Source organism: Crocuta crocuta, unplaced genomic scaffold (genome assembly GCF_008692635.1).
Source record: "Crocuta crocuta isolate KB4526 unplaced genomic scaffold, BGI_CrCroc_1.0 scaffold489, whole genome shotgun sequence".
NCBI classification, from domain to species: Eukaryota; Metazoa; Chordata; class Mammalia; order Carnivora; family Hyaenidae; genus Crocuta; species Crocuta crocuta.
In genome coordinates, this window is record NW_027531874.1 from 267,850 (window position 1) to 293,577 (window position 25,728).

General features: G+C 37.6%; 1 protein-coding gene across 8 annotated transcripts in view; it reads right to left on the reverse strand.

Moving 5' to 3' along the window:
• Window positions 1-25,728, reverse strand: part of CNTN4 (contactin 4) — a 902,287-nt gene that overhangs the window by 114,348 nt on the left and 762,211 nt on the right. For all 8 annotated transcript variants that reach the window (XM_077772911.1, XM_077772904.1, XM_077772907.1 and 5 more), the window contains one exon: window positions 18,646-18,796. In XM_077772911.1, coding sequence (XP_077629037.1) covers window positions 18,646-18,796 — 151 coding nt within the window. The remainder of the gene's footprint in view (window positions 1-18,645; window positions 18,797-25,728) is intronic.

Here is a 25,728-nt window from a genome sequence, read left to right on the forward strand (position 1 = left end):
CCTTCCTCCTCTCTTTTGCCTTCTGTATTGATTAGAAATCTTTGATACCTTCATCTGGTGGGAAACAATTGAATGAATGAAATGACTGACAATTTCAGACAAAATTCAAGAAGAGAAGTTGAGAGGTGAAAGTACAGAGAGGGCTCTAATAGAGGGGTCTTGTAGGAAGGAAGGAAGAAAGAATTCAGAGGAGAGAGAGTCCCTAGGGTACAGAAAAAGGATACTGTGTCAATAACTCCCTGAATTTGTCTTAAGAGGAAAGAGTTGGAGAAATGAAATCAGGCAGAGGAATCATACTTTATATCATACATTATGAATATTCTCTAGGATTTTAAAAGTGTATCATGTCATGATTTGAATAATATCTTTGCTTTTATAGCCAAGTATTTATCAATCAACATGAATTTCTGGATGCCAAATTAAAGAGGAAGATGAAATCACTGAGAAATTACGGAATATCCTATTTAACTGTGTTCCAACTTTCAGATCTTCACGCCTGAAGAAACTAGGAGTAAAGTTTTGTTTTCCTTTAGCTAATTGTAGGCTTGAGTCATTCATGCTATTATTTCAAAAATAAAGAGCTGCTTTGTTTTCCGTTCAGCTATTCAGGTATAATACCTAATGTTCTTGTGGAAAAACAGGTCTGGAAAAATTTGAGACTATTTGTACCTTTTACTCAGCTTTCCCCAACTTTGACCCTGTGGACAGGAATCAGTTAGGGACTAGATGCTTAAAAATCCTGTCTATAGATTCTCACATGGAAACTGCCTAATTGTACTATCCTGAGGGTAGCATTCCACCATGTGTCTTGATGATTCTCCTTGGCCCATTATATAGTATAGACCTTGTCTAAATGGGTATTGCAAAATTAGTAACACAGAAAAGCTTCTTCTCACATTGTTGCTAGTAATCACAATATAAAAATTTCTCCTAGCTAACCCTTACTACAATCCTGGCCATGCCAATCGACAATGGGATTCCTAAAGTAAATGGACATATACATTCATTTAGATCAAAGTTTTCCAAAGATTTTTTTCCCTTCTGAAGCCCTAATCTTTTGAGGTATTCTGTGCAATAAGATTCATTTCCAAGTAATGTGAGAAATATAATTCTTGGAAAGTCTCATAAGATCCTAAAGGTTCTGAGAAGGCCTGAAATCTAGACCCTACACTTACAACTTACTTAATCACAGAATACACATTATACAAAATGTACTATTCCCATCTCTGCCCCATAATGCCACTCCAAGTACTAGAAAATACTGTTGTAAAAACTTAAAACTTTACCACTGGGTCCAGTCTCTGCATAAAAAAACAAAACAAAACAAAAAAACCAACCCAGCTATATAGTTGGTCCCACCTCACAGAAATGAATTCACTAACTTGCCCTTCATCAATATATAATTTGCCACCTATATGGAGCTTTTGTCACATCTATGAAATCTTTTTTCTTCCATCTACTATAGTAACTGTGTCTCATGGAGAATGTTTTTTAAGATTCTCCTATGAGGCAAAGTAAATGTTTCAAATGTTTTAAAGACACTATAGCTCTTTTAGTTACTTTTCTTTTTGCTTAGGTAGTAAGACAGGCACATTCAAATCTGTGAATTATACTGGATGTATTTCCATGTACTAATTGCATTTATGATTTTTTTTGTTTTATACTGATAAGTTCCCATTATCCCCACTCCCTAAATTATTTACTTTTATCTTTTCTATTGCTTGTTTTTCTAGGCAACCTTAAATCTTTGGTGAAATGAGCCAAACTGTCAGTTTATTGATTTCTTTCTTCATTTATTCTACAACTAATGAATATATCTCTCAGTGGTATTCCTATACTAGCACTAGATAAAAAGTGGTAAAGAAAACCAGGTCCTGTCCTCATCCAGCTTACACACCAGTTTGGAAAGATATATCATAATCACGTAAAAGAAGGCATAGATATGTAATTACAAATTACAAAGAAGGAATTGAAGAGGAAAGTAGGCCACTAGTGGTTTAACAGGAAAGAAAATACACTTGACCTTAGACATCTTGGCACTTAAGATCTGTGATGGGGAGGTTACTGAAACAAAACCCAGAAATAACACAATAAGGAGCCAGATCATGTAGTCCCTTAAACATCATGGTCAACAGCTTAATTTCTACCTTAAGGTTAGTGATAAGATTTGATGTGTGTTTTAAAAAGACCATTCTGGTTGTGGTACAGAGAACAGGTAAGGATAGAAGCAGGACAGCCAGTTAGCAGGTATTATGGACTGAATGTTCAAGCCTCCTCAAAATTCTCATGTTGTAATCCTAACTCCCCGATGTGATGGCATTAGGAGGTGAGTCTTTGGGGGATATCAGGTGATGAGGTGCAACCCTCATGAATGGGATTATCCCTCTTATAAAAGAGACATCTGAGTGTTCCCTCCCTCTTTCCATCATTTGAGGACACAGTGAGAAGACAACCATCTATGAACCAGGAATCTGGCTCTTAGGAGCCACTGACATCTGCCTGCACCTTGATTTTGGACATCCAGCCTCCAGCACTATGAAAAATGAATGTGTGTTGTTTAAGCCACCCAGCCTATGGTGTTTATGTTACAGTAGTCTAAATGGACTAGGAGGGGCTCTCATCAATAAGAGATGATGGTGGTTGGGCCAGGGCATTGGGCAGCACAGATGGAAAAGGAGGAGATAGATTTTATATGTTCTACAGAAGTAGACGTCCTAAATTTACTAAATAAACATATGGGATGTTGTGAAAGAGAGAAAACAAAACTGACTTCTACGTTTCTGGCTTGAGCAACAAGAAGAAGGTAATGTAACTGGGAGGACCAATTTTAGGGAGGGTGGTGTAGAATTTCTGTTTTGGGCATGTTAAGCCCAAATTGCTCAGGGGAGATAATGAATTGAAGATGTACATTTGGGAGTTGTTCATGTTGATGGTATTTAAAGCCATGGGAGGGGATGAGATTGCTTAGGGACAGTGTGGAGGTAGAAGAGAGAAAAAGGAGGCAAAGTGGATGAGAAAGATAAAGATATGCTGACCAGAATGATCCAACAGTTGAAAGAGGAGGGAGAGTGTGACAATATAGGAAAGAGCAGGGATGACTGAAGGAGTGAGTCCTTGAGAAAATGAGAAAGGGCTAGAGTAATTTTAAAGTACATTTTTTTTCTGAGTTAGAGCATATTGAATTCACCTGAAAAACATTTTTCTTGGTGTTAACAGCAGTCAAGCCTCATTTTTTCTTTAAAAACTTTATGCATCCTTTGGAATAAACCACCTCTTTTGGAAATCAATATGTGGGAAAGTCAACATGTGTGAAAGCAACTGAAAATAAAAAGCACAATCCAAATCTTACTTAACTTCTGTTGCACTGACCATAGAAGACAGTCCAGATGTCCCTTTCTCTCAAGCACACAATTGCCCTGCAACCAGGTTCATATTTGCAAAAGATGACCTTCATTCTCATTTTTTCAAGATCATGATCAAGGCCATATTACATGAAATTCCTCAACATTCTCTTTCATACTTAACTCTCTGTGCCCTTACCCACCCTCCCTTCCTCTCTAAAGTCAGAGAAGAAGACAAGTTCATCCTTCTTTCCCACAACAATTTATTTCAGATCCAATATCCCTTGTCTCCTCGAGAATCATCTCCTGTGCCTTACAACTTTAACTCCTACTTTACCAGTGTGAATTCCTCAGTCTATAAATATGCCCCAATGTTCTCCATCTGAATAAGATCCTTGCCACAAATGTGTCCCTCCCCTCCAGCATATCTAATCTTCCTCGTTTGATTACATGACATCTGCAAAAAGTAGTTACTGCAACCAGCTGCTTATCATCTAGCCAGTAGAGCTTTTGTTCTTATCGAAAGTGTTTATTTCAAGGTTACTTATGACTTCAGTACCACCATACCAAATATATACAGTTATTCATCCTCATTCTTTAGGGCCTCTCAGTGACATCTGACAACGTCAAATACTGCTTATGAATGATACTCTCTTACCTAGAATTTCACAACACTCTAATTTCCTGTTTCCCCTCTTAGTTTTCTGATGAATTTTTTGGTTTCCTTTTCTCTCTCATGAACTTGACACAATTCAGAACTCTTTAGTTTTTCTATCTTCTTTCAATGAATCTTATTCACCCGTATCACTTCAAAGAAGATGAGCTGGAAAACTAGGTTTCTGGTCTTGATCTGTCCCACAAACTCCAAGCTGGCTGCACAATGTCCCACAAGTAATGATGTGCTGGTTCATGTTTAACCACTGTTTCTCCATGGATAAAAATATCCTGACATGTGCCAGTTTTCATGGTGTAAGTATGCCCACTTTGGTCAATGTGAAGCTATCAATGTGATACGACTGAACATGGACCTGGGAAGAAAAGTGTCCAATCAGCTCTTCCAAGCCCATGCAAGTGGATTCTAAAATACCACCACATGATAAGCCCTTCAAATTCAATATACTGAAACTGAACACATCAACTACCCAAACTGGTTTGCCTATGTCCAGAGATTATACATAGGCATTAAGAGACCCTTCTTCTCATTGGCCAAAGGATTCAATCCCATTTTTGTTATGTATTTAGCAGCCATTTTGGTAAGTGATCTTGTTCAAAGGGAGGAGTATGTCCCATCAAATAATTCATTTATAGAGAGCTTCATCCAGCTTTGCTGACTTACTATGCATGATAATTTTTAGAGGCAAAGAGGGTTAAATAAGTTATGTTAATGCTATCAATTATTTGTTTTCTTTTAAATTTTAATATTCCCATTTTATGATACAATTATGTTGTTTCATGTGGGAAAGATGGACGAATTATAAAATATTGCCCATTTTGGGGAGAGTAGGAGGAATTGTATACATTAAAACAGACAGACACACACACACACACACACACACACACACACACACTCCAACTTAGTTTAATAGAGTCTTTTATCCACCACCTGGATTTCTCATCAGGAAACCTATAATTCTACTATACGTACCCTCTAGGTGCCATATGTTGTAATTATATAGAGAGCCAAGTGTTGCTCTAATTAGATCATTTGGCAAAAGGGATTTAGCAACACCATGATGGATATTTACTAGTAGAAATCTAATTAACTCCGGCATATCTGTGACTGAAATATGAACATGAAACTATATAACAGAAACACAGGGTCAAACGTACTGTATGATCCTAGACCTTCAATATTTACATAGCATCTATACATCTGAGCAGTCTAGCAGATTTTATTTCTAGAGATGACAAAGTTAGGAGGAGCCCAAATTATCTGCCTTGTGTCTACTGAGAAGGCACAAACACTGCATGTCTGGTTTTAATATCCAGTCACATTACTTCAGTTCTAATTGCTCTTAATTACATGCCACTTTGGTTTGAATATTTTCATGATCACTTAAATCCATTTGACGCTACAGAGCTATTTTCTCTGAACAAAGGCGCTGCTGAGGTAGTTCAAGGACTTAATTCACCTCTTCTCCAAGGGACTTTTATGGTTCCAACCGAGCCCTGAAATCAGATCATGCCTCATTTCTCTCAGGAAACTATAAATCCATGGATGTGAAGGCTGCCAATTTATTACTAAAAATATAAAACAAATAACAGTAAAAACTTCTTTTGGCCAGTCACCTTATCCATATTAAAGGTGTCAGCAAGGGGCTCCTGGGTGGCTCAGTCGGTTAAGTAACTGACTTGAGCTCAGGTCATGATCTCACGTTTCGTGAATTCATGCCCCACATTGAGCTCTGCACTGACAGTGTGGAGCCTGGAGCCTGTTTTGGATTCTGTGTTTCCCTCTCTCTCTCTGCCCCTTTCCTGCTTGAGCACACTCTCATACTCTCTCTCTTTCAAAAACGAACATTACAAAACTCAAAAATAAATAAAATAAAGGCACCAATAATATTCCACTGTTTTAAAAGAGAGGCAATGAAAGCAGTGCTTTATTTTTACTAATAATTTATTAACTTATAACCAGATTCCACGTTCTCTCTGCAGTAGAGAGAAGCATCTAATGCCTGTTCCTTCTTCCAGCAAAGTTGGTAAAGACATGGCCTCTGGCATGAGTGATACTTGGATTTGAATCCCAGCTCTAAAACTATCTCTGAGCTTTGCAAGCTGAGGTATGGTAAACACCCTCTTTGAGCCTAGGGTTAACAGGATTGATCTCATAATGATTTCCTGAGGACTAAAAGAGAACATATACAAAGTGTTTAGCAGAAGGTATCAAAAAAAAAGAAAAAAAGGGGGTGCCTTGGTGGCTTAGTCGGTTAAGCGTCCGACTTTCGCTTAGGTCATGATCTCGCGGTTCGTGGGTTCGAGCCCCGCGTTGGGTTCTGTGCTGACTGCCAGCTCAGAGCCTGGAGCCTGTTTCAGTCTGTGACTCCCTCTCTCTCTGACCCTCCCCTGCTCACACTGTCTCTCTCTCTCTCTCTCCTAGAAATAAATAAAAATATTTTTAAAAAAATGAGAAAAAGGTAGGTGGTGTTGCTACCACTATTATTTTTTTTTAATGGGATAAAAATGATGGCCACAAGATAATCAAAAAATATAAGAAAAGAACCAAAGTAATAAGTATCCCAAATCTCCCAGGATTCCCAAAGATCAAGGTTTATTCAAGAATGTACTAGTGACACAAAAGGAGATCAAAGTCTCATTTCAACTTACTTGCTAGAGATTTCTATTTCTGAGCTTCTTCGTAGTAAAGCCAAATCAGTGTTTCTGTCACTATTATTTTATATTTAACAACATATTTGCAATGTTAATCATCTCTTGTTAACAACTTGAGGCATCGAACTATTGATTATTCTTCCATCTCTTCCTTTTAAACTCTACAGATATGAAGTCTTCCAACTGGCTGGATCCCTCTTACCTCATTTCTTGTATAGTATTTGCTCATGTCTATCACTTCATCTTGTATATGTGTGAACCCCAACATGGTGACTTCCTTGTTCCTTCTCTGCCTCTCTGTGTGGATCATTTTCTTTAACAACAGTTTAAACTCACTTCCTGTGACAAGTCAGTTTTGCCAGACCCTGCCTTGACTCCAAGTCTCTTCCTTGTGTGTTCCCTAATCACTGCTGTGTACTTTTGTTTGGGCGTTGTTGTGTTATACTTCACTGGTGGTTTCCAAATTATTTCAAGTGTGTATATATTGTTACAATAGTTGAATTTTCTTTCTTTATTTTTTTAAGTTTTTTTTCTTTTTTAGTGTTTATTTATTATTGAGAGACAGCATGATCATGGGAGGGTCAGAGAGAAGGGGAGACACAGAATCTGACACAGGCTCCAGGCTTTGAGCTGTCAGCACAGATCCTGACGCGGGGCTCTAACTCACAAACCATGAGATCATGAACTGAGCCGAAGTCGGACGTTTAACCGACTGAGCCACCCCAGTGCCCCTCACAATAGCTGAATTTTATAAAACCCTAGGACGCGAGTCATAATCGCTATCTTCTCTCCTCCGTCAACTGAACTACACTTTTATAATTTTTATAATCATAAAAGTAAAATGAAAACCCCTATATAAAACAGTCTATGTAAACCATAATCCTCAACCAGGAATGAAGATTTCCTAACACTTCTTTCTTTTACTGGTTTTCCAGAAATTTGGGGAAGAGATTCAGGTTTATACCTTCCTTTCCATCCCCACCACCATTCACCCTCTGTGCTATGATCTTTAAACCTTCTCCTGCTCTGATTTCTCCAGGGAGTTCAAGGCTCTGGGGGTATGAAGAGAAGTTCTCCCAGTATAAATTGGAACCCATTGCTCTAGATAGAGACAGAAGAGAGACCATACCAGTCTCCAACCAAATTAACGTACATATTACTTTCCATTAGATGGGCTCAGTGGAAGTTACAATTCAATCAAAAAGTTAAGTCACCAAGATTGAGTAAAAGGCACAGCAAACTGAAATAAAGCCAAAATAATAATATAAAAATAAACAAGCAAAGGGAACATCTTATTACTAGAAAGATGTTTTAATACCAAACATTGTTAGCAATGTGCCATGAGTTGGATTGGGGGTCATTAAGCTTTTTCTGTAAAGGGCCAGAAAGTAAATATTTCAGGTTTAGTCAGGCCAGGCCATCTCTGTTGCAAGTACTCAATCCTGCTCTTGTAGTTCAAAAGCAGTCTAGACAATTTGTAAATGAATGAGTATGGCTGTGTCCAATAGAACTTTATTTGTGGAGACTGAAATTTGAATTTCATCTAATTTTCATGTGCCACAAAATTTTTCTTTTGATTTATTTCTTGCCATTTAAAAATGGGAAACCACTCTCAGCTTTCAGGCTGTGCAAACACAGGTGGCAGGCTGGATTGTGGCCTGTGGGGCTGTAGTTTGTCGAGCCTTAGATAAAAGCATATCGGGCAGAGAGAGCAGCGTGTTTAAAGGCTTTGTCACAGGAGTAAGGCCATTTGAAGAGGTGACAGGAGGCCCACATGGCTCAAGAAGCAAAGGAGAAGGCAAGCAGGTAAGATAGCAGATAGAACAGTGAGGCAGGAGCCTGACCAGTGTGGGGGTTCTTGATCATGTGATGGGTTATCTGCACTGAGGTCAATGGGAAGCCTCTGATACAGTGTCACTCCTGGCTGTGCATTAGAATCACCTGGGAAATGTAAAAACAAATTCATATTCCTGGGTCTTATCTCAGGATTCCTTAGAAATCAGCTTTGGGGATGAAGAGTGGGTTTCTCATTTATAAATGTACCTCCGTCGGTTCTGTGGCAGTCAGCTTAGCACTGGTCTGCAGACCTGAATTTGGAAATGATCGCTGTATCTCTGCTTTAGGGATGGAGAAACACTGCCCTATGAAGGTCAAGTGATTTCCCAGATGGGTGCACAGTAAATCACAACACATGCTATGTAAGTACACACAGTGAACTCAATTGATCAGACAGGAAACAATTTAATAGGAAGCGTGGAGACCCATGCCAAAATCATTCTCTAACTCCATATGCTCTTCAGTGAAGTGCAAACTTTTCGGCTTGCCAGGCAATACTTTTCGAAGCCTGATTCAGAGAAAACTTCCAGTCTTAATCTCTCCCTGCTCAAATATTCATCCTTAGTTTCCTTTTGAATATGTTTTATTCTGGCTGCTCCTTCCATTAAAATATCCCCTCACCACTTTCTCCACCATACTCCTTCAACTATCAGATGAGCTTGGATGGTTGGTTCATTCATTTCACACAAAAAACCTTGGATATTTAGAGTATCCTAGGTACACTACCAGGAGCTGGGGGTACCCAGTGTGCTCAAATACAAATGACACCTTTCCTCAGGTCTTTTCAGCCTGTTTGGAAAATGAACACTGATGAAATAATCAAACTCATAAATATAAAATTTATAACTTTAAAAGAGAAAAGAAATGATGGAGGGAAGGAAAGAATATAAGTCCATAGTCCTAACTCCCAGATAAGCCACTGTTAACATTTTGATAAATTTCCTTCCAGGCTTTTTCCTGTGCATGTATATAAAAATACCCCTATGTATATGTGTGCTGAAGATTATAGAGTTTTATTTTTTGTTTTGTTAAAAAAATAAAATTTGTAACTGTAATAAGATGGAAAGTCTCTATTCTTTAAACCACTATAGAAATTTCATTCCTTTTCTTATGACCCCTGTAGAACTCGAATTTAAAAATTAGATTATGCTCAAAATCTCAAATGCTACTTGTACTGACAAAGTGTGTGATGAATGTTTACTGGATTGAATTTATCAGAGATGGGATATGGGAAGTTGCATCTTGTGGAAGATATGAGTGATGGCTGCTTCCAAATCAACCAGTTAAGTGTTTAATGGTTGCAAAGTCCATCCAAGAGATAATAAGGATAGAAACAAGAAAAGGGAAAGAAGATTGACTAACAAAAAGAGGATTAACGTGAGAGACACCTGTACATATTTTTTAATCAAGTGCTGCCTTTACATTGGGGACCTTATTTCAGATACTTCTACTTAAAAATTCTGTTTTCTTCGAATCATGTCTTGAGGCATAACCAATACAGTGACCATATATTTAGAACAGGTTAGTAGTAGTCCCTGCCTGAGTATGGCCATCAGCTAATCCCTGACTATAACACAGCATGGCAAATTATACTGAGGTAGAAAAGGGTAGTGACTCACAATTAGTTCATGGAATCTCTTGCAACTGTGGATCATTACAAACATTTAAAAACAAATCTCTCTAAATTCTGCAACTGCACTTCAGGGGAGCTTAAAGTCATAACTATTTTGCCCATGGCTCCAGGAGAGACAAACTGAGGCAAGAGGGGAAAGTTCTAAGTCTGAATTTGGAGAGCAGAATAAGCTCTGTCTGTTTCTATAACGGCACATGCAAAATTAAAATGATATAGTACTACCAATAAGCAAGGCAACAGATTCTATCTAGAGCAATGATGCTCATGTTGCTTTGATGTTGTTTTGCCTCCAAGGCAGGATTTCCATTATTATGGAGATGAACTGCCTCTAATTATTGCAATAACATAATTGTTCCCCAGGGCAGAATTCCTAATAACCGAGCTGTATGGCTCTGTAGCAACTGTAAGAGATATCCTGAGTGCAGGTTTCTCATTAAAAGCACATATATAGACATTGTGCTTCCAGAAGAGAAACAGAATGCCTAAAGCAATAAACTTTCCTTTCCACGCTAGGATTCGATTGGCCTTCTGGGCAAATACCTGCCATCACATTTGCTCTGCCTCCCAGACTGCCAGAGTATTCAGACCAGGGTTTCACACTTTATATACAATATGGGGTTTTGCAGCCCAGTGCTGGGATTTGCCTCCATGTAGTACATGAATTTTAACTCTTCCAAAGGCCTTTGGGAAAAGAGGCATATTAGGACCATGATCTAATTTCACCTCTGAGGCAGACCTCATTGTCTCTAGGCAAGAAACATGAATGTGAAATTTATTCCTATTTGGGTTGAATATTATCATATACTGCTAGACTTGATCTGATTAGACTGTGGGGATCAGGCAAACTTAAATATATATCACAGTAAGTGAAGAAATGGCTAAGAATAAGGATGTTTATATAATATTATGGTGTCTTCAAAAGTGGTCCACAGTGGCCTCGAAGTGTTCTTCCCAAGGTGATGTCAAGGTTCTGAACCCAAAGGGTCACCTTTGACCTGTTATTTGGTTGGATCTCTTGAAAAACACTAAACACTTGCTCCTTCTTGAAACTTTTGCTCTCTTGGTTTTTCTTTGTTACATTCCCCAATTTGTTTTTCTGCCCATTTAGGTCTGTTAATGCTTCCATCAGGCTCTGCTTCCACCATTCTGTGTATGTGGCTGTTCCTCAGGGTTTCTTCCCTTGATTCACAGATGGTCTTATTTGACAAAACTCTTTCTGGATGAATTTATCGACTCCATGGCTTCTTATCCACTGATGATACCTAAGTCTCATTAGTTTCCTAAACTCATACCTATATTTCAACTTCCTGTTGGACATCTCTATTGAGCACTTACACTATACTTGGCATTGTCTTACATGCTACTATTACAGAATGGAACAAAACACACTCAAACGGCCCAATGTAATCAAAAGGAAGAAGAAGGAGGCACAAGAAGTCAGAGTTATGTGATGTGGGGAACCTGACATTCTCTTTTTAGGCTTTGAGCATGAGGGGTGGTGCTGAGCTAGGAAATGCAGGTGTTCCCTAGAAAGCTGGAAACAGATTCTTAATTAGAGAATCCAGAAGGAACACATGATTTTAGATTAGTGAGACCCATTTCAGATTTTTTATCTCCAGGACTATAAGATGCTATATGTGTAAGCTAGACAAATATAACACACACACACACACACACACACGCACGCACGCACGCATGCACGCACCTGCATAGCTTTCTATTCTTGTGGAATTTACATTCTGATTGGGTGCAGGGTGGGGAAGACAGTGAATATGCAGTATGTTAGATGATGATAAGAATTATGGAGGGTAATAGTAGGTAAACAGGATGGGGAACTTCACAACTTGAAACACGTTAGTGGAAAAAAATCTTTGCCAAATAGGTGATACTTGAATGGGAATTCCTATTTGAATGTGATACCTCTACTTGTAGGCACCTCCAATTTGACATTTTTTAAAAAATGTTTTTTATTTATTTCTAGAAGAGAGAGAGAGAGACAGCATGAGCAGGGGAGGGTCAGAGAGAGAGGGAGTCACAGACTGAAACAGGCTCCAGGCTCTGAGCTGGCAGTCAGCACAGAGCCCGACGCGGGGCTCGAACCCATGAACCTTGAGATCATGACCTGAGCGAAAGTCGGACGTTTAACCGACTAAGCCACCCAGGCGCCCCTCCAATTTGACATTTTAATGTTACTCTTTTTCCTTTCCCCTCTCAGACTTGCTCTTTATAGAGTCACCATTGTGGCACTGGCACTACCAGGCACCAGCTGCTCAAGTTAGAATCCTGGGAGTCATTCCGCACCCCTCCTTCTTTACACAATCTTTCTACTTAATACATCATTAAGTCTTTTTAAATTTTACCCTTTAAAAGCCCATCTGTCTTCCTTCCTTTTCTCTCAAAAGACTGAAATCATCCTCCTTTTCATTTCCATCCTAGGCTACCGCCTGCAATTGGTCTGTCTGCCTCTCCAATCTTGCTCCTCTCTGATTCCTTCTCCACATTGTAGGAGAAGCAATCCCTTCACAGTACTTCTATGACCATGCACTCCTTGCATAAAAATCCTCCAATTTTCTCCAGCGCTTTCTAGTTCAAGTCTAAACTCTGCAGACATAAAATTCAAGGCCTCCGCAATTTACTGTTGGCCTACATTTTTCAATGTTCCTTCGTAGTATATCACCTTTATAACAAATGTCCTAGGATTATGGAGGAGCATATTGTTATTTTCTAGTGGGCTCCTGCACTAGTCTATGGGCATCTGGAGGGCTCTGTTTATGCCTCCTCTTTCTCTCTATCTTAAGCACCAAGCAGAGGCCCTACCTAGTATATGGCTAGTACCCAATGCATTCTTTATTCATTGAACAACATTGGAGTTGGCTAGTTTGACAGAATAGTCATGCTGTTGTTCTGAAATCATGCCTGTGACATGCAGGCTGTAGGTTTGAGATTCTTTTCAGAAACATTCAGTGGCATATATCTATTGGTTATTATCCATTTGCTTGACAAAATCTATTAGCCTAATGTCTAAAAAAGAGGAGAGAAATTCTCAAGCGTAAGGCTACAAAGTCTCTATTTACATAATGTTAACTAGAGTAACATTTCACTCATTCCTTCAGCTTCAGTGAGAAGTAAAATATTTCCTCTAAGTGCATTTTCCAGTCAACTACACTTACCCCTTTAAGCACGAAGATAATTAAAAAAAAAAAACAACAACCTTTGGGAGTGAGTGGTCTTTCTATGATCCATTATACACTTGCCTGCCTTACTAATCTAAGCTCACTGAAGATAATTTTTCCTCTTTTGATACATCATGTAATGGTAATTATCATACTTTGCAACAGAGATAAGATAAAGTTATTTATCCCCTTTATTAATACTGCTTTTAATTCTAGGTGGCATACTTTTCAAGACATTGAAGAAGACAATCAGGGCAGTGAGAGAATGCAAAAATAATGCCACCATATGAAGAATAGCAGGGACATTTAGGCTTGGAAAAGAATTGAAAAAGGGCATTACAGTAACATGCTAGTATATAAAGGGAAAGACTGGGGTGGAGATAATTAGATTTGTCTTATAACTTCAGAAAGCAAAACAAAACACCATGAGTGAAAGTTACAAGGATATAGGTTATGAAGAAAAAGAAATTCTAATAACTAGTTAGGTCTCCATCATTAGATATAACTAGGGAGGGATAAGGGTCCAGCCATTTTTGGGACCCCCTGTTGTGAAATGAAAGCTGGGCTCCGGGACTCTGGTAGGAATTTGACATTGTCTACCCAGCGTTCATTTACTCTTGTTCTGGTAGACTTTCTTTGGGGAAGCCCTTTCAGACCATGTGGTATGAAGTAGAGCTTCCCCATGTGCCCTCTTAGGATAAGTGCATGTCTCATGTTTTCTTACCCAGTGTATCCTGTGCTCCTTGAATATACTTGGTTCAGGGAAGAACACTGACCAATGTGAAAATCTATTTTGGAATTGTTATGAGAACCTAAGAAGACAAGCATGAGGCTGCTAACAGCTGTCCTACCACCAGGAGAGGAGAGCTCATTGGAAGGTAAGAGTCAACACAGAAGGCATTGCTGGTGAGAGATGAAGAGAGTGAGGCAGAGTCCCAATGCCACCGTGTGAGCAACCGAGCCTGGCCACACCTTCAGTCACAGTTCATCCCTGGCCTTCTCAGGTGTATGAGCCAATGTACTGAAGCTAGTGTTGAGGTGCATTTCTGTAACTTACACCAAAAGAATCCATCCTGATTGAAACAAGGTTTTATGGCTCTTTATAATTCTAGGATCCTAGATTTTTATTAATGATTCTGCTACTTTTGTATTTTGATGTTTTTGTTTCTAATATATCAACTTCAATCTCATCTGCTTCAAGTGCCTTCTGTCTAGAAACTAGAAGTAAACAAAATGGTAAACATTATTCTTACAGAGGGCTTAAATGGTCAATTAATCCAAATAATTTTTCTACTTTGATGGTGACTCGAGGCCCTTCCTGAAGGCTAAATTACTTGTGCTTTCTAACAGGTCATCTTTGTTTTAAATATCTGATATTACCTACTTTCTGATAGCTGTAAATGTGTACAAGAGAAAAAAGAAATGTTTTAGGTACACAATTACAAACCTAATTCTTTCATTTAGATGCTTCATACACAGGAGGCCACTGTGAATATGCTTTAAATTTCTAAAGGCATGAAAAATCAAAATAAGTACGTACAAACATATTTTTAAACAGTCTACATGTTAACATTAAACCAATATATCTGAATCTATATCCACTGAGATAACTAAAACTTCAAATTTTAAACTGTTGCTTCATATACTTTTAGAGTGAATTTGTTTGTAGGTGGTTGCTTAGCTAAAAAAGAAATTAAATACCATGTACTAAGTAGTGTTTGGTAAAGTCAGTCAAAACATAGACTCGAGGGGGAACACTACTAAAAAGAGCACTTGATCATTAGTTTTTGTTTCAACAAAACACTGTTTATACCAGTATTTTGTACTTAAGATATTAATGACTTATTTAAACATTTTTAAATGTTTATTTTTGAGAGAGAGATAGAGAGACAGAGTGTAAGTGGGGGAGGGGCAGAGACAGAGAGGAAGACACAGAATCTGAAGCAGGCTCCAGGCTCTGAGCTCTCAGCCCAAAGCCTGACATGGCGCTTGAGCTCCAAACTGCGAGATCATGACCTGAGCTGAAGTTGGACGCTTCACCAACTGAGCCACCCAGGTGCCCCGAGATATTAATAACTTTTTACACAAAGGTTAAAGGTTTTCCCTTTGATTCTTAAGATTCTACATCTCAAAAGAGAATTAGGGCTAATAAGTCACTAGGCACAAAGAAGTTTGCCTTTTGTGTTAGTCTAACAATTTCAATCTTTTCCTAAAAGAAGAATTCTTAAATTTTTCACTCATGAGCTGTTTCCTCCCTTATTTATTTAATTCTCTTCCTCCTTTATCTGAAAAAAAGGACAAAAATGGCAAAGTTTCTTCTCTGCCAGTGAGAACATAATAAGATCTTTCCTATTTTTAACCCTTTTCAAGTAATTATGTGATGTACAACCGAGTTTTTATCTTACTCAGAAGTTAAAAGTCCAGTAACTCATGGAGTAAACCTGGACTGTGGATGTATGGCCCATTTTGTACTAACATTAAAATAAAAAAAATTAGTTGCTGACATTTAAAAATTTAAAAGGAGTTCAAATAAAAGTCCAGATTTCTAGTTTCTCTTGAAGAAAGAAGATAGGGATGAACCTGGCCTGCATCTCCATATGTCCGCAATATGCTAGAATTTAGTGGCAGGTGCCTCCCTTGGATAGGGCACACCACCATTCCCCTTTACATTACACCTGGCCAGCTCTGGGATTCATCTACATTACCAAAATCCGTCTGTCTGCTTAATAAAATGTGAGTGAGGAAGGAGCAGAGCTGTGAAAACATAGCACCCATGTGGAGAACGAAGTGCTAATACTGATAGCTTGGGTCATGCCTGATGACTCTGGGGGTGGAGGTGAAAAACAGTAAGACTGGATAATGATGGGGAGTCTCCTCAGCTTAAATACATCATTAGTGCCATATAAATGTTGAAACAATAAGTGAACTCTATTAATCAACTCAGTAGCAGAAGGAACAAAAACTGGAGAAAGACAAGCTTTGTGTAAGTCAAGAGGTAGAAACAATCAATTAAATTTACTTATCAAATAGAGTTCTTGATATTGATATCCCATTTCCCCAAAGGTAATTTAATCAGTATGTAACAATGGTTAAGCTACAGCAGTGCTAAGCTGACATTAATACTGTTGAAAATATTGGGTTATCTTTTTTCTTCTAGACACATACTAAGATTGTATTTCCTTGCTGGAGTGAACTTTTGAAGAGCCGTATGATTTGTTTTGACTAATAATAATAAGTGAAAATGAAATGTTTCATTTCTGGGCAAAAGCTTTAAGACCTATGTATGTCTGGCCACCCTCTTTGCCTTCTGCAAGAGTGATGCTCAGGAGGGTGCTACTCCACCAGCCTTGGCTATAGAGGACAGCAAAGTTACCTGCAGACCCCTGATGGGCACGCAATGTGAATTAGAAATTGACTTTTGTTGTTTTAAGCCACTGAAGGATGTTTGTAATAGTAATGTTACTCTAACTTCATTCACTCATGGATTTTGACATGTTTGTCTATAATCTATATTATTTTAAAGTACTTTTTCCTTATATCATTGTTAAATTAAAATGTAAAAATGTACTCTTAGGGGCACCTTGGCAGGGGGGCTCAGTCGGTTAAGCATCTGACTTCAGCTCAGGTCATAATCTCACAGTGTGTGAGTTCAGGCCCTATGTTGGGCCTCTGTGCTGGCAGCTCAGAGCCTGGAGCTTGCTTTGGATTCTGTGTCTCCTTCTGTCTCTCAAGCGCTCCCCTGCTCAAAAATAAACGTTAAAAAAGTGCCCTTAGGGGCGCCTGGGTGGCTCAGTTGGTTGAGCATCCGATTTTGGCTCAGGTCATGATCTCACTGTTGTGGGTTTGAGCCCCGCATCGGACTCTGTGCTGACAGCCAGCACAGAGCCTGGAGCCTGTTTCGTATTCTGTGTCTTATTATTTTTATAAAATCACAGGTGTTTGTCTATCAAGAGGAATAANTCTCTGACCCTCCCCTGCTCACTCTCTCTCTCTCTCTCATAAATAAATAAAACATTAAAACAAAATTTAAAAAAAGTGCCCTTAGTCTAGGCAATACATGTGGTACATGCTTGTTATATTTCAATTATGTTTTAATAAACAAAGTAAATGCATAACTATTAAAGGTAATCTACATACCTCATTCTGAGAAACAATGTGGTGAAATAGCAAATAAACGTGAAGGGTAAAAAATAAGGAACTGAGCTCTCAAGTTCCAAGTATGGCTCCAAATTTGAACACCATGGCAATATTCAGTAAACTACACTGCTTTGTTAATATAACAGAAATCAGGAAAGGATATATATTATGAATTTAATATGTGTGAATTTAATACGTGTGTGAATACATCATCTATAAACCATATCGTTTGTTTACAATAATCATTAATAAAGACAACATCATCAGTGCAACCATCTAATTTGCATATGCAAACTGAAAGGTGTACAGGTGTAAAGGGTACATACAGATATATTTTATAGGTTTCCACATTGCATCCTTGAGTACTTGACCTTTAGCATCAATTAAAATCATTATGTATACAGCTAGTAAATTCTGTGACATAGACTCATGCCTAATTACCATTTTTCAACAGATTGAGTAGATTACAGAAAGGGGTGGGAGATATTTTACAGGGGTGACAGCCAAAAGAAGGTCTTACAGATAACTGCCATTTGGTGCAATCTGACCTAAAACCCCAAACACCCATATATGTGTACACTGTATAAATAGCATGCATTCTAAATGTCATTCACATTTTTTTGTACATTTTTGTAAATGTACAAAAGGAAATATACAAGGAAAGAATTTATATGTCAGAAAGAAAAAGAAACTGTTGTTTCAAAAAGATATCATTAAAATAATCAAAACTAAGTTATATGCAGAAAGAGTTTTGGAATCAGCCATATTTATCCTTAAAAAAGGGAAAAACTAATGGGACACAATAGCCATTGTTAAATATTTGAGAGGTTGTCATAGCAAAGACACTTTGCATTTATTTATTTAAGCAAAAAGAAGTAGGGTAGAGAAAAGTCCACAAATCAACAAATAAATTTTAGGCTAAAATTAAGGAAGGTTTTTCTAGCTGCTAACCTTTGAGCATCTCTGACAGTCTTCAACAGGGATCATGCAATCTCTCTCTGCAGGGAGGGTTTTTAGAACCTTAATACCAAGGAGGATTATAAAGACCAGCTAATTTACCACCCTTTTCCAAAGCTTCAGTTCTTTGATTAACATTTAGTCCATCAACAGCAGATAGTAAATTCCTCCGTCTAGAACTATTAATAACAGATAAATTGTTATAGCTTAATCAAATATTAAAAATATCTGAAGAGAGTACCTTTCATTTTCTCTTAATATGTCCCTTCCTTTCTTCCAAGTGTAGGCAGGTTTAGGAGAAGCTTTGGGCTTACACTCAATGACAACTTCACCTCCCACTTTGACAAGAGTTACTCTTTTTAAGAGGGTTCTTGAAAAATCTGGACCTGCAGCTGGAAGAGAATACAGAACATAAAATAATTAATTATTATGGAAGAAATAACCCCACTAGATATGCTTTAGCCTTTTTCTTTCTGCAATGCATTTATTGTTGCCTTCGACATCAAAGGGAAGAATTTAAATTTTTTTAAAGGGAGTAGTATTGTATGTTTTGATGGATTTGTTAAAAGGTGAGGTATAATTTATATATGGTAAAATGCAGCAGTTTTGAGTGTACAGCGTGATGAATTTGACATACTGTACAATGAAGATTAAGATGCAGAACAATTCCATCACTCTATTGAGGAACTCTTAAAAAATGATTCCAAGTTGAAATGAATAAAATTTTTGAATTCCAGCAAAGCATAATGGAAAGACAAAACAAGAAAATCCATAGGGTGTTTTTTTGATTACATAGCTCAAAGGATTCCATCTTGGATAACAGTTTCTGCTTCTGCTCTGTCTCTCAGCACTCTGTGCATATCTCTATGAAAGAACATGTTGAAATGTCTATACCATCACTCTGTGTGAGCTTTCTTCTCCTTAAAAACAAGGGCTTTGTCCAGCTTCTACTATTATTCCCAAATGTGATGCTTGGCTCATGCAGGAGTAACTGGGGCTTGTTCTTAGAAAACTCAATTCCATGCTTACTACAAGTGTTCTCAAATTCATTTTAGAACTCAGGTGGTTCTAAGAAATAATATTAAAGAATTATTTTTCCTAGAACAATAGATATGCATCTGTATCCTTTCAGAAGCAATTTAAAAGTTGCCTTTCTGAAAAAAAAATCTCCATTTTCTTCTGAGTTAATTGAATTAATGTGATCTAGGATATGTTTGGAGTGGGGATTCATCTCATGGAATCTTAATTTTACTATAATTAAAATCTATGACTCCTTACAGTTTGACCTAATGGAATTTAACACTTCAGAATGCATTGAATCGGAAATTTAAATACTAATGACAAATTACTTAAAGAAGGACAGAAAGTGAGTGTATGTATGTGGGTGGGGTGAATAGGGGTCAGTTTTTTTATCTTTTTTTTTTTTTTCTTTTTGAGAGAGAGAGAGGGCAGAGGAAGAGAGAGAATCCCAAGTAGGCCCCATACGCAGCTTGGTTCCCGATGGGGGGCTTGATACTGTGACTGTGAGAGCATGACCTGAGCTGAAATCAAGTGTCAGATGCTTAACTGACTGAGCCACCCAGGCATCCCTCAGTTTCTTAATTGTACCCAAACCATGTACTAGTGATTAAAAAGAAAAAACCTTCAGTGAAAGCAAGTTAAATTTTTATTGTGTTTTTGTTGTGGAAATACTTTCAGTAGTTGTCTAGAAAGAAATAAAAGTGAGAAGGCTGCTGTTTTGAAGGAGTGATGCAATGCATGCATGGGACTGTTTTTACTGTGTGACGGTGAAGTTAAATAATAGATGAATCTGGTAGGCAATTGATATCTCGATCTGTGTACCTTGGATTCATGAGAGGAGTCTATAATTTGAAGCCTAATTCTATAATGATAAGTGTAATTAATAAGTACTGTGCAAGTACAGATGTTTCTGCTGTAAAGAGGTAAACGTATTCCTAGTATAATCTGCAGTCACATAATACAAATTATAGGGTTATGAAAAAAATAGGGTAAGGACAGACCTACTCAACATTTATGTAACAAAAACACTAGAAAAATCCCCAATAACTACTTGAGTAAATGTATTAGCATCATTAAAAAGACAAGTGAAATTCCTAATAAATAAATAAATACTACAAAAAATGTAGAATGTGTGAAGTATGAAGACTGTTTGATAAAAGACTAAAGGAAGAGTTGAGGTTACTAAGCTCAAGCAAACAAGTAAAATTGTAAAGACTTTGAAACAAACAAAATCCGCAGAAAGATTCAGGAGAACTGTGCTATAGGCACTGCCATATTAGAATACACGGCCACACAGAGCCAAGAGGAAGAAGGTGGGTTGGAGGAATCGTGGGCAATGTAGTTTTGCTTGGACTGTCTGTGTTGAACTGAGTTAGTGGGCTCTGTGTTTGATTGCTGCCACTTTTGATATCCATGAACAAAGCCAGCATTTATGTTACACAGGCACATTACCCCATTTACCAATCCCATACATGTTAATATGCAACACAGAAAGGTTCTTGTAGCAGAACAGACTCATTCTCATCTTAGGTAAACACCTGAGCTGACATATTAATCTAAAAAAAAAAAAATCAAATTTCTAGAAGTTTTTGAAAAAGGGTATTTTGTGAAATAGAGTTACAAATCTGTATCATATCAAAATCTCTTTTTAAAACTATATCTTTCTACACACACATTTTATCACTTTAGGCAGACACTTTTCATCTGTTCAGGAGGAATTCTGCAATTGCATTTGAAATGAGTTTACATAAATCAAACTGTGCACAACACATGGGTGTATTTGTCAAAAAACTATATATTGCTTTTATGAGATTTGAAATAGCATGATATCAGCCACATAGAAGGCAGAAAACATACCTTCCAGTTTCAGAAGCATTTTTACTGTGCTTTTTATGTGCGTATTCTCTCCTGGATATCCTAGAGATTAAGAGTAGCTTTGAATACCTTTCACTAATAAAAATGGAATTATAAATTCAAATCTTTCCCCTTTGTTTACTCAATTTGCTTAATTTACTTCTAGTTTGTGCCTGCAAACCTATCAGTTGCCACATTAAGCTGCAGTATGCACGAGGACAAAACTGTCAAACCTTTGTCAGTTTCTGAATACTTGACTCATTAATGGTTTTCTTCTTAACATTCTGCCATTTTGTCACCATCTGTTGTACCGAAGATGCCCTTAACTGTAGGGAATGATGCTTTTTTCTGGTCTGTATGCTGTATTTGAGTGAAAGAAGCCTGTTAAATGTGACATTCCCAGAGAAATTAGGTTTTAAAAGTTACTGGTAAGGTTCCCAGTTGAGCACTATTAGAACCCAACCTTTGCTGGCACTTAAAAATTTAGTGCACATTGAAGGTGAAACTTCAGTAGGTTCCTAATAGCTCAGAAAAGGTAAAATCAATTGTCAAATTACCACTTGAGTCTGAGAGTAGCTCTGATACTGGGAAATCCTCATTTGCTAACTCTAATGTACTTAGAGGATAATATTTCTTACATCAACTACTAGAGGGCACTGCTCTCTCAGTGTTGGAATGAGTCATGTTGTAGGACCTCTTCCATTTGGAAAATACAACTTTTTATTATTTATCAATGATCTTTAATCATTAATATTACATGGTCTATGAGAAGCATTGGATGAAAGCAGCTTTCTCTGCACTTCTCAACTGTTTGGTTTTACTGAATTAAAGGACTCTTGGTCACATATCAAGAGTATTTAAAGTGGCCAGGGCGCCTGGGTGGCTTAGTCGGTTAAGCGTCCGACTTTCGCTTAGGTCATGATCTCGCAGTTCGTGGGTTCGAGCCCCGCGTCGGGCTCTGTGCTGATTGCCAGCTCAGAGCCTGGAGCTTATTTCAGAGTCTGTGACTCCCTCTCTCTCTGACCCTCCCCTGCTCACGCTGTCTCTCTCTTTCTCCTAGAAATAAAAAAAAAAAAATATTAAAAAAAAAAGAGTATTTAAAGTGGCCAACGGAACCCTTGAAAACAAAGATTTGTGCCTTTGTAACATTTCTCAAGAGAGAGAACAAGAATAACTCCTTAGCTAGATGTACAGTGGGAGTCGCATTTGGGAAACATATTGAGTGTGATGTTTTACTCTATTATTGAAGAGGAAAAGGTAATTCTGCAGGCCAGTTCTATCGCAGTTAGTCTGCAGAAACGTCATTTGGAACACTGCCAGTTGATGGAGACTATTCAGTTTGGCCCTTTTAGAAGTTCAGAATTCTGGGTTATGTTAACCTTTTTCTATTATCTTTAACTATTACCTCATTGTTCCATAAAAATAAACCTAGAATGTATGCATTCATTCAAATATTTTCACTACTGAGAAGATAATACTGGTATCAGATTTTAAAACCCTAAGCTTTTTCTGGCTTGCTGGGTGGATACCTAGAAGGCCAGTTATAGTAGGAATCTTCTTTTTTCTAGGTCCATCATTTCAGAATACTGGATTCAAAATCAGCCCTTTCTATAATTAGGGATGATATTCACAAGTAGACTCAACAAAACTCTGAAGTAAGCATAATCTATCCTTTCTCAATCCCTAATACCGACGCCCTGCTTGTTTTGGTCTAATTCAATGAATGCCCTGCTTACCCAGGTCTCCTTCTATCATGCTGGCTCTTAGGTATAGGGCTCCTGTTACTTTGGGAAGGTTATTTTACAAAAAACTAATAATATTTTTGGTTACAAAGTTGTTTTGAAGAATAAATGAAATAATACATGTATTGTACATAAAGTATTTAGCCCAATATTTGCCCAGAGTAACAACTTCATACCTACTCCTTCTCTCTGCCATTTCCACTAGTACCACCACCATTATTAGGGGACTCTATGCTGAAATACAAGGAGGCTTTTTAGAGCCATATAAATACATCTTGGTTTGACAAAACTTTTTTATTTTGAAATAATTATTGATGTGCAGGTGCAAAGATAGACCCTGTGTATTTTGCTTAATTTCTCCCAGTGATTACATCTTATGTGAGCATCATACAATATCAAAAAGAGGAAAGTGATCATTGCAATGTGTGTCTAGTTCTACATTACTTTATCATATAGGCAGACTTGAATAACTACTCTGAAATGAAGATACGGAAGCATTCCATCATCACAAAGATTCTCTTGTGCAACCCCTTTCTAGCCACACTCAGCTCCCTCCTGCCTAATCCTCCCTAATGCCTAGAAACTACTAATCTATTCTCCATTTCTATAGTTTTGTCATTCGGGGAGAATATTTTATATACAGAATCATAGAGCTTGTGACCTTTTGAGATTTTTTTTTTTTTTTTACTCAGCCTAATGCTCTTGAGATCCATCCAAGTTGTGTGTATCAACAGTGAGTTCTTTTTTATTGCTGAGTAGTGGTATCTCATCCATCCTGATACAGAGGAGAAATACTTCTTTAATGTTGGCATTTCAGGCACTATGGTAACTGACAAACAGTTTTGAGCACAGGAACCATTTCAAGATCTCTCAACACTTTCTCTGCCAACAAGTAGGATCAGGCTTAGCCTTTTTTTTTCTTTTTATACCAGGTTTGAAAAGCCAAAAATTAATTGTGGAGACATGGGTGGAAAAAATTTTTCTTATTCCAAGCAAAACATTTTAAAGCATTTTAGAACATCATATCTTATACAGTAATTAACATGTTTACTAAAAATCATTCTTACATGTTTTAGTTCAGCTGCTAAACCCTTGTTTACCACCTTTGAGCTACCCTATCTATTTAAGACTGCATTTTTAAATATCTGTAATTCTTTGACCTCCTTATATCAGTCCATATGGACTAATAATCACTAATTTTAGTGGTATTTTACTACATTTGGCACAATGTCCTAAATTCTTATAGATATGCATGTTCTTGGTTAGACAAGTAGTATAGAGTATTGCAGTGCCCTATTTGATTGTAACTTTGTTGTGAGATATAAATGTTTCTTGAATGAACAAAAGAGAGTCATTAGAATGTGTTTGGGAGAATCCTAGATTCCCAGTGGTTAAGATACGGGATAATTTGTTACCATGATCACTAGATCATTTCCTTGAAGGCAGAGGCTCTGTATTATGGATCTATATATCCCTTACCTAGTAGATGTTTAACCAGTATTTGATGAATAAGTGCATTGTAGGAGAGAACTCAGGACTTCAGTTCAAAACAGGAAATTCTCTTCCCATGATGCTTTGCCTAGATACCACATCCCTTTCTTCCCTTCAAGTGAGGTTGTAAATGATTTCTTGGCTTTCCTGGGCTGTGTATAGGACACTCAATCATTTCTAGAGTTGGGCCTTAGTATAATGAATCAGAATTACTCAAGAAAAACAATCTGAATTTCTTAAACTACTCGGAAAACACCTGATATGACAGTAGATATTTAACAAATGGCTCTCAAACAAAACATCAAAGAATTTAGTTTTTAGTGCTTACAATTTCTGTGGTGTAAATACTACCATCATGGACAATTTCAAGCTATGAACAAGAAGTCAATGAATATGGAGAAGGGTACACAGACTTAGCTACACCAGTAGGCGCTAGCCCCGGCACATAACTTCCTTTCCCTACTTCCCCAAAACATACTCCTATGGGAAGGTAACAGGACAATTGGACCCTGGGAATTCAGCTTTCCCCAGTTTTGAGCCTTTTCCTGAAGCAGTACCATAGTCTCCTTTCTCCTCTCCAGGCATGCTCACAGCCCAGTGCTGATAAGAAAGGAGCTTCAACTCCCTTCCATTTCCTTTGATTGTTTCATTTTGTTCCCTAAACTGTGTGAGTCAAGATATCACAGCAGTTTTGAGGGTTTCTGTTACACATGCCCGGCCCCAGATGTGCAGTCTCAAGAGGAACATACAGTATGGATGAGCAAGGTTTCTGTCATCCATGATGGACTGATTTCTTGCTCATCATGTTACTTCAGTAACTCCTTACACTGAAGGAGTTTTAACATAGAAAGAGAACACACATTTTGCCTTTGTGCTATGGTCATTTTTAAACACATTCATAAAGCTTCATTAAGAGCAACCTGCTTTACACTAAGTATAAAAGTAATTTCTTCAGGAGCCTAGAAGAGCCAGTGTCTGCTTATGTTGAAAAAAACCAGCTGGAATGTTATTGGTGCAAATGCTTTATTTTTGGTAGAAATGGTCTCACATGACTGATAGAGTTTCTGTCAATACTGGGTTCAATGATGGAAACATGGATTCACTGTGTGTACAGTGGTGATAACAATAAAACACCTTAGTTGTTATTCTGCCCTCCAACTCTTATTGGCTTTTTATTGTTTTCTGTTTTTTTTTTTTTTTTTTTTTTTTTTAAAAAG